At 40.3% G+C, this 10,483-nt stretch overlaps 1 protein-coding gene across 2 annotated transcripts; it reads right to left on the minus strand.

Moving 5' to 3' along the window:
• Positions 1 to 9: 9 nt before the first annotated feature.
• ntan1 (N-terminal asparagine amidase) lies at positions 10 to 5,711 on the minus strand. 2 transcript variants are annotated; one of them, XM_068321683.1, is made up of 10 exons: positions 2,748 to 5,708; positions 2,232 to 2,334; positions 1,984 to 2,049; positions 1,776 to 1,884; positions 1,624 to 1,697; positions 1,466 to 1,519; positions 1,331 to 1,384; positions 1,154 to 1,251; positions 709 to 822; positions 10 to 606 (listed from the first exon to the last, which is right to left on the minus strand). In XM_068321683.1, exons 1-10 carry the CDS (start codon positions 2,826 to 2,828, stop codon positions 442 to 444), a joined length of 918 nt encoding a protein of 305 aa, XP_068177784.1. In that variant the 5' UTR covers positions 2,829 to 5,708; the 3' UTR covers positions 10 to 441. The 2 variants fall into 2 exon arrangements, with proteins under 2 accessions (XP_068177784.1, XP_068177782.1); XM_068321681.1 differs by having other exon boundaries at positions 1,331 to 1,519; positions 2,748 to 5,711.
• Between the last annotated feature and the right edge of the window lie 4,772 nt (positions 5,712 to 10,483).

Below are 10,483 nucleotides of genomic sequence, written 5' to 3' on the forward strand. Positions count from 1 at the left end.
TCCATTTATTTAAGAACAGCTGCAGCTTACATTAACAAGTCGCACCAAAAGGCCTCATATCGTTCATGTTTTTAAGTACCCTTTTTTTTTTTTAGTTATGACAACCATTTAAATCACATTTAGCTGATTGACAATAATTCATATCACCTCTTGCAGAAGATGCTTTATATACACATTTACATATACAGTTTAAATAAGGACTTTCATACTGAGCTGGAGAGAGATGTAATGAAAGATCTTCTGCTCCCATCAGGAAGCTGCACGTAAATCTGTTGGCAGATGAACCTACAAGGTTTTGTTTGGAATGAGCAGGATCACTTGTCCTCTGTACACTCAGTGCTTGACCGGTCAGATGGGTCGTGAATGTGTGGGTATTTAAGTTAAGACACAAAAAACACACGGGTAGACAGGTTCTAGTGTGTCCAACCAGAGGCTCTAGAACTAGACAGTCCTCTCCCAGTCTCCCGTCTCAGTCCTGTGGTAGAGCTGAGGCTGCCCCCCCGGGAACAGGATGTCGGAGTTGGGGTGTTCTATAAGGAACCGGATGGTGGACTTCATGTGCTGGACGAAGTGTGGCGGCTCAGCCTTTGGCGAGGTGGACAAATACTAGCCAATTGAGACACAAGTCAGAATAGAAGAGTACAGCTGTGACGCATACCAAAGGACAAAGTAGATAAACCCCAAAAAAACATGCTTCCACATCTTTACCTTTAAAATTATGTCATCTTTTTGTGACAACCAAAAGCCGATATCCATATTTGGAGACCAATTGCAAGGTCCGATTTTAACCAGTCCTTGACTCGAGTCATATATATCGATCATCTGCAATACAACAAAAATCCATGTGTGGTTTAATTGTTACATCTTGCTTCAAAGCGGTGATGTATTGTAAATGTCAGTGTTTGTGTGTTCATTCATCTGTTCGTTCGTATGTCCACCAATTATCTTCAGAACCATTGCAGATACGAAGATGACATAACAAGCACATTACTCGGGCGGCAAATGAAAATGAGATGATGACCTTGAGAAATCTAGGTCAAGATCAAATTTCAACTTTTGTACACTCAGGAACCGGATAAGATAGAAAGACAAGGGAGAAGGCCAATGTGAGCTGCATGTGAAATGTTTGCTGTTATTTCATGTTTTGTAATACCTGTCCTCCAGTGAACGTCCTCGCAGATCGCAGCTCCTCTCCCGGTCCTTTGTAAGTAAATGATGAAGGGAATACATCCCCAGTTTTAACATTTACACCTGTGCAGAAACAGGTGTAAATGTTAGAGGTCACATGCAATGAAGACACGGCATTCCATGTCTCATATTTGTTGCTTACCAATTCCATATATGACTGGCCTGTGAGATCCATCAACAACAATGTCATTCATTTCTAAAAATACAGAAACCAGGACGGTGAGCTTACTAACATATTTAACAATTGCAAACAGATCCAAAAAGCCGTCTATGTTACCAGTGATGCAACATGTTTCCAGATGAATTTCCTCCTTCTGCTTCTGGAATGATCCTGTAAAGTGAAAAAGGATCTTCCTGAGTGCAATGAAAATCAAAAACTACCTAGATAACATTAAAATGAGAATTTGACAGTATTTTAACTTTAAATGATGATACCCAGAATGTTAAGGCTGAGTTTATGGGACGTTTTTGAGTCATCGTTGAATCCTCCGACGAGATGGAGCTCGAGTCTGCATAAAATAAATCAACAGTAAGACGAGAACATCTGAAGGGCTTGTGTGCTTTTATTTTGTTTGTGAGTTTCATACCTGCCTGGTTCACAGTTTTGACTCAGTGATGAGACGGCTTCAACAAAGAGTGGAATTTCAGACCAGGTGTCGGATCCATCACAGTGAGCGAGGCAAACTGCTCCACTTCCTTTAATTGAATCACGTCAAAAGCTTTAAATTATCATTTGGTAGATAGATATAGATAGAATAAGGTACACTGTATTAATCTACTGAAAGGAACCTTTACCAGTGTGTCGCAGGACAACCAGATGGCAAGTGGTGGCATCCTCAGATCCAATTATTGAAACACAGTCTGGGATAATTGAGACAAACAAAACACAGCATTGTAATGATCCAGAGTGGTTTACCTGCGGCATGACGTTAGTTAACGTTCAAAAAGTTTGTGATTAAGAAAAAAACAATCAAGAAAATGTTTTTCCAGTGTGCCTGAACTGCATGAGAGAGGTTCCTATGTGATGAGCTGGTCTGACTCACTGTCTGCTGGTGTGGTCGCAGCAAACTCCCTTTGATGGACGTACAGGAGGCACTTTGGGTCAACATGGACGAGCGGCTTGCAGCGAAATGCTCTTCCATTCTCCTGAGATAGAGAAGAAACAATGAATAACATACAAAAAAAATGAATTGACCTTAAGTGTCTGTTGCTAAGATGTACTGGGATAAATTAAACAATGAAAACCAGCAAGGTAGGACATATTTATTAGCATTCTGATGCGAACACGCCATAATCCCCAGTCTTATTATTTGTCTAATTTGTTTAAAATGTTCTGTCCAATACCGACCCCGTCCCGTCAGTCACCTCCTTGTCTTTGTTTAGTGGTGTTATATTATTTTCATTATCACAAACATGATAGGACGGGTATTACCCGTGCCTGATTTCTTCTGTCACTATAATTGCCAATTTACCGTAAAGTGGATATAAATATAAAAGCACCGGTGATAGCAGCGAGCTCTGCAAAGCTAAAGTTAGCCTCGGTTTGAGGGGAAACAAACCTGTAAATGTGGATATTTGTCGAACAGCTCCGCTGTGGAGTTTATGCCTCCGACTTCTCTGTTTTGAATAAATAAAGGCATTTTGTCCAGGGGAGGTCGACTTTATATCAATCGTTCATCATGCACGATGACATCCTCACTATTGTCACTATTTATTCACGAGACTGTCACACCGCAGCCAATCGGCTTCCACTTCCGGTGATGTTTCTTCTTCTACTGTTTCAATGAAAAAGAAGCTTTTATAGTTTTGACATATCGCCACCAATTGTTGAAATTTAAGAAAATTGTACGTACAACGAATGAAATTCAGCGACTATTTAAAAAAAAAAAAAAAAAAAAACAACTTCCGGCTTCCAATGAGAGCAGACGTCTTTTCTTCTGTCTCCTTGTTGCTAGTTTTGCCATCTCTCTCTCAAACTCGCTAACCCGCACTGTGGACCAGCACAGGAGTGACTTGGATAAGTTCAACAGTGAAATTATGCTCATGCCGTGACCAGAGGAGTGGAAACAGAACACAGCACTGATGAGTCGGTGGAACAACAGGTGATTACTCAATTGAGGAACCTGGAGATTAACATCGAGCCGGACCAGATTGAGACATGTCACCCACTAGCATCTGGAGGTAGGAGACCACCTGAAGTGTTGATAAAGTTCTACAACCGCAAATTCAAAATTGCTCTTCTGAAACAAGGCCCTAAACTGAGGAAAAGACATCTACATCAACCTCGCCAAAAAGAATGCCGACATCGCTGAACGTGCTCGACAGCTGCAGAAGAATGGACCAACAACTGCAAGATCTTCATCAAAACAAAGGGGCTTTATCCAGAGCAGATGAAAATACTGGTGATCAAAAATGTGTAGGAATTGGAGAAATTCAACCAATAACGTATGACCAAAGAGAAAACCTCTAACTTCAACACAGGCGAGAACAACCATCGCTGCACTGTCTGAAGAAACCAAAGATCTGGTACAGAGAACTGCTGATCAAGATAGTCTGGAATTGAAAACCGATCACTTTGTGGATTAAACCCTGTTTGACCCAAATGGAATTATTGACCCAGATAACAATTTCTACAAAGACATAATGAGAAAGAATGGATATCACACCCAGGAGCAATACAAAAAAAAGTTTAAACCGGATGGTCAGCGTTCCCTAATCCACTTCAACAGTAGGAGTCTATACACCAATGTTGGACGCATTAAGGATTACCTAAACCAGTTTGACAAGCCATTCAAAATTATTGCTGTGACGGAAACTTGGATTAATGAAAACAAAGGCATGGATTTCTATTTGGATGGATACAACATGACTTGTGTGAACAGGAGGAATAAAGGGGGGGGGTGCCATGTTTTCAATAAACATTAAGTTTGAGACTCTAAAAAATATGTCTACAGAGCACCTGATTCTAAAATAGAAGAATTTACTGAATGTATGGGAAATTTACTTTCGAAAATCAATCACAAACGTGTTTTTATGTGGCGATAAACATTGATCTGTTAAACCCCAACACAAATGCACAAACTGAAAGCTTCACAAATATGATGTACACATTTGGTTTACGGCCTTTAATCACTAAACCAAGTAGAATCACTACACATAGCGCCACCTTAATAGATAATATTTTCACTAATGTTATGCTTAATGAGACTGAGCGGCCTACCGATCAATGATATAAGTGATCACCTCCCAATATTTACCAACTATTACTGGAAACAAACTGTCAAGAACATGCCCAAACATTCTACAAGAGAGTCAAGAAAGAATGAATGCATTAAGAAATGATCCATTAGCTCAGAACTGGTTTGATGTTTACGCTGCTGTTGATGTTAACACTGCATATGACTATCTCACTGATAGAATATAGGAATTGTACAATTTGCATTGTCCAGTGAAGAAAATTTATCTAAACAAAAAAGGTGCTAAGAAACCATGGATGACATCACTGATAAATGGAAAAAGAATACATTATACAAAAAGTTTGTGAAAAAGAACAGAACAAGCAGAAGCTAAATACAAAAAATATAGAAATAAATTAAATGTTATAATACGAACATGTAAGAAAGAATACTACAGTAACTTGCTTGCAGAAAATAAAAATTACACCAAAAAAATATGGGACATAATCAACAATGTTATAAAACAAAGTAAGGCCAAATCATCCTATCCAGAATACTTTAATATTAAAAATACAAAAATAGAGGATATGGATAAAGTAGCTAATAAATTTAATGAATTCTTTGTGGATGTTGGGCCTGAGCTGGCAGAAAACATTCCTGTCTCACACTTGCACTGGGATTATTTGGACGACATTGGAGGAAGCAACCCAAACTCAAAGTTTCTGGCGCCAGTGAAGGACACAGAGATAAGACGCCTGGTCAGCCAGTGTGTAGCAAAAACTTCTGATGTGAATGGATTTGACATGAAGCTAATTAGGGATATACTGGACAGAATTCTGCAACCATTTACACACATATGTAACCTGTCATTTCAAACTGGGGTGTTTCCTGACAAAATGAAGATTGCAAAAGTGGTTCCAATATATAAAAATGGGGATGCTTGTGAATTTACAAACTACAGACTTGTTTCAATACTACCACAGCTGTCAAAAATCCTAGAGAAGATGTTCAATAAGAGAGTGGATAAATTCATAACAAAGCACAATCTCCTTGACTGTAGTCAGTACGGCTTCAGGAAGGATCTTTCCACTGTGTTAGCGCTGACAGAAACAATAGAACTCATTACTGATGCCATGGATCAGAAGATGTACTCCATAGGAATCTTTATTGACATTAAAAAAGCTTTTGACACAATTGATCATAAAATTCTAATTGAGAAACTAGAACGATTTGGATTTAGGGGTACAGTACTAAATTGGATAAAGAGTTATTTACATGAGAGGTCTCAATATGTTACTCTGGGCGGGACGACATCAAAAACATTACACTGTGTGTGGGGTACCACAGGGGTCAGTGTTGGGCCCAAAATTATTCATACTTTACATAAATGGTTTATGCAAGGTTTCAAAGGTATTTGATATTTTGCGGATGATACAACCATCCTTTGCAAAGGAAATGATATAAACTAGCCCAAACAGCCAATGAGGAACTGGCCAAGATGCAATTATGGTTTGATATAAACAAATTATCCTTGAACCTAACAAAAACTAAATACATGTTATGTGGGAAGTTTCAGGAATACCAGAAAACTTACCCACATGCAGCCTTCTCCAGCTTAACGCAGAGACACGGAACAACTTTCGATCTGCCTCGGCTAAGAACAGAACTGACTGTAATGTATGTGTAGCCGCTGCTTGCAACTGAGAACTCAGAAAGTTCAGGAACAGTAAATAACCAAATTGTAAGATTTGTTTAAGTTGGTGAACAGGCCACCGATATTTAAGAAAAAATTGGACAAGTGACAGTCCAATAATGGGCAGAGACAAAGTTCTTCCCCCAAGACTAAATACTTTTATTAAAAGAGTAATAAGAACAAGAATGCCAAAACACCTATCAGACCTATCAGGTCTGCATGAGCACTGCAGGACAGCCGGGATGACTGTAATTAGGGAGCCAATGGAGGCCGGAGCACTCACCCAGCTCCGTGCCCGACACTCACACTCACACAGCAAACAACCAAAAAGACAAGGGGTAAAGTGTAAAACATGAAGGCTGTGTAAAAACCACTACACATACAAATTAAGGGGAGTGTGGTGCTGAAGTAAGGGACCCCGACCACCGATGGCTCCACCGTCCAAAGCAGCTCCCTGGCACCGGCCCCGCAGTACTCATGCAATACGAAGAACAATTAAAAACATGTTAAAAGCTAGCAGGACTGCTGCAACAGTACTGTTTGTTGTCTTGGGGGAAAATACAAACCTAGAATAAAATCAAGGAGTATAAAATGGCAAAAAAGTCTAACCAATAAAGTCAAATAAAACAATAACCAACAATGAAACCAAACTATAAAAAAACAAGACAAAACAGCAGTGGCAGTCTGTCTACAATAAAAAGAAGACAGGTTAAATACCTCTGCCAAATAAACAAATTTGTACACTAAAGGAATTGTCCTTTTACCTCCTGTGGAACAATCCTGTCCATGAATCCACCTGTGTGGGCATGAGGGAAGTCCCTGAACAAAACCTAACATATGACAAAAAAAAATCTAAAAACACATACAAAGCACATAAACATAAAAAAACAGAAGACAACTTACGGCAGTATGTGTAGCAGTCAACTCCTTGCCAGAAAGGAAGCATAGTGACACCTTATACCAATTTCTGGCTGATTGGTAGGAGGAGCTGGCAGCTACCCAACTCTGGTGGCCCAGGAGGGACATTTTCTACCGGTCACATATGCCATGGATAATTTTGCAGGAAAAAATCTCCCACTGATCTCCTTGACTTCCTTCAGCAGAGTCAGAAGAAACCCTGGGTTTGTGGTATAAAACCTGCTCCCGACCAGGTTAGCTTCACAGTCTGTTACTATGGTAACAAACCCAGAGGTTCAGTTTACCTCGCTTCATGAAACAGGTCAGGGTTACTGCTCTAACTCTGGGTTAAGTTACCTCCCTGCCCTGGTTTTCCCTGATTTCAGGGTTAACTTACCCTGGTTTTCCACTAAATCTGCTTCGTGAAATGGGTCCATTATTATTAATACAAGTGCAATTATCATATAGATCAGGGATGTCAAAATCAAATACACAGAGAGCTGAAAAATCAAAATTGCTTCAAGCTCAGGGACAGACTGGTTCATTGTTTATTAAAATACATTGAAATAATTGCACAAACCCTATTGAACTTAAACGAGTGTAAATTATTTAATGATTCAATGAATAAAGCAATATTTTCTTATGACTCCTACAGTAATTTCAAGTGAAAACATTTTTCAACCTGTACAGACAAAAACAAACTTCCTTTAAAGAACAATCACGTCTTTGTCTGTGTTTCTGAGACATTTGATGGTGCCTTCTAAGGTTATATTCTTTCATTACAGCCAAACCTTCTCCACACAAAAGACACACAGGTTTGTCTTTCACTTCTATTAACATGTATTCTGACTCACACCTGGCTTGAGACCCCCTACTATCAGCATCCATCTTCTGTTTAGCCATTTATTTATTTATTTATTTTGGGTGGGTGGGGGGTTGATCTCTGTTGTGACTGCTGATGAATAATGAAGCTGAGACCTGTTTGCTGCAGGGACTTTGCAGGCTAGCGTTGGGTTGTGAGGAATGTAGTGTGGGTGCGTGCAAAACACCAGCCTCTAAACACCAGCAGCTGTGGCCTGCAGGCCAGTTCTAATAGTACTTAAATATTATCCGGGGGCTATAGATAATTCACACAGGACCAGATCGGGCCCGCCGGCCTTGACTTTGTTTTTAAGGCATGCCACTCTTTGTGGATTTTCATATGCTGAATCAGCTTGATTTCTCTGTGAAATGTTCCCATGTGTTCTGTGAGGCTTCTCCACTGTGTGGATTCTCATGTGCATAGTCAAATAGCTGTTCTGTCCGCTATATTTGCCACATGTTTCACAACCATAAGGCTTTTCCCCTGCGTGGATTCTCATGTGCTTAATCAAGTTTGATTTCACTGTGAAATCTTTCCCACATGTTCTACAAATGTGAGGCTTCTCCCCTGTGTGGACTCTCATGCAGTCAGTCAAGGTGCTTTTCTGTCTGAAAAATTTGCCGCATGTTTCACAACCATAAGACTTCACCCCTGTGTGGATTTTCATGTGCTTAATCAAGATTGATATCTGTGTGAAATCTTTTCCACATGTTTTACAACTGTGAGGCTTCTGCCCAGTGTGGATTCCCATGTGGTGAGTCAAATTAATGCTTGTTCTGGAACCATTCTTAAACACTTTGAAAACATATGGGTTCCTACTGGTGTTACTTGTTCTCTGGGACTGAAACTGAGACTCAATCTCAAAACTGTTTCTGCTTGTTTCCCTTCTCTCATCATGGCTGTCGGATACAAGAGAGATGTTCGAGATCAGCGGGTCAATATTTGCTGCTCCTACCACAGAGCTTATAACCGGCAGGTTGACAACAGACAGGCACCATCTCCAGCTTTCATGTACACAGACTGATCTTCACAGTGGTCACTTTCCTCAGACGTAAGAGTCAACATAACGGCATCAGTCTCTTGCTTCAGTACAAGCTGCTCTCCCTCCTGACTGCTGTTGGGTTCTTCTTTCAGGTGTAGAAGCTCTTGTTCTACTTTCAGGTGTAGATCCTCTGGTTCTTTTTTCAGCTGTAGAAGCTCTGGTTCTTCAGAAGTAGGAGTAAACATAACGGCATCAGTCTCCTGCTTCAGTACAAGCTGCTCTCCTTCCTGACTGCCGTGGAGTTCCTCCGGTTCTTCTTTCAGTAGTAGAACCTCTGGGTCCTCTTGCTTCATACTGGACTTCAGCTCCTGGTTCCAGAGCTGCTGGTCAGCAGGAACCTGCACCTCCTCCTCCTTGCAGACATGATGCTGTGGGTGATCTGAAGAGACAACAAAAGAAGTATAACGCTGGTGGGTGTAGCAGTAGCAGACACAGGGAGAACGTTCAAACTCTGTACAGAGCGGGATTCGAACCCGAAACCGCCTTGCTGTGCGCCGACAGCGCTACCCCCACCCGCACCACCTTGAAATAAAAGTCTTCAATCCAAAATTCTTTTTCACGACCATTAACTGAAGATCTTGAAATCATATAGTATACAAGAAATTTCTTCGGAAAATGTCCTCAAAGTTTTTATATGCATAAATTAAAATCTGTACTTAGACTGCCGTAAAGCAATGCGGTGCGCGTCTCCTCCATCATCATGGTGAATCGTCGAATCGGGGCTCCATTGATGATGGCTTTTTTTAGAGTTTATCCCATCTGTTAAACTGTGGGTCTATTTACTCTGGGCTAACGAAACTAACCCTGAAAAGCGTTTGTGAAACCGAAATCCCTGGTTTTTCCAAGTTCAGGGTAAATCCACCCAGAACCATAGGTTTATCTCGGGATTTGTTAACCCTACCTTTGTTACACCCTTCAATGAGGCGGTGAAATAATCACAAATGTGACGAGAGATATTTCCAGTCAGTAATGTCTTTACTGCCATGCGGGGAACTTTTGCAAATCTCAGGAATACACATTAAGACTAAAGCAATAGATCTCAGACGATCTGATCAAGACAGGACGATAACACAACGATAACATTGATGTGTCTTGACTTTTAACAATAACAAACAAAAACTATAAATTATTTAGACTTTTTAGCGTTTTAACTTTTTAACCCTTCTTAAACATATCTGTGAGTTTTTAATGTTTTTAGCCCATTATTATATTTCATTTCCCTTAACTAAATGTTCATCTTATTATAAATCTTCAAATAACAGTCTTTTAAACTTACCATCACATTATTATTAATCATTATTATTATTATTATTATTATTATTATTAATGTAGCCACAAGAGGACACAGGCCAGTGTCTTATTGTGCCGGTCCCAAATACAGAGGGTTGTGTCAGGAAGGGCATCCTGCGTAAAACTTTTGCCAAATCATGCATGCAAATCAAACCTATGACTTCCATACCGGATTGGTCGAGGCCCGGGTTAACAACGACCTTCATCGGTGCTGTTGACCTACAGGGTGCCGGTGGAAATTGGACTACTGTTGGTCGATGAAGGAGAGGAGGAAAGTGTGTTCGTTGGAAGAGAGAAGAGGAACGCCAAGAGTATAGGACTGAGAGTAGGGATGT

Source organism: Antennarius striatus, chromosome 8 (genome assembly GCF_040054535.1).
Source record: "Antennarius striatus isolate MH-2024 chromosome 8, ASM4005453v1, whole genome shotgun sequence".
In the NCBI taxonomy this organism is placed as follows: Eukaryota; Metazoa; Chordata; class Actinopteri; order Lophiiformes; family Antennariidae; genus Antennarius; species Antennarius striatus.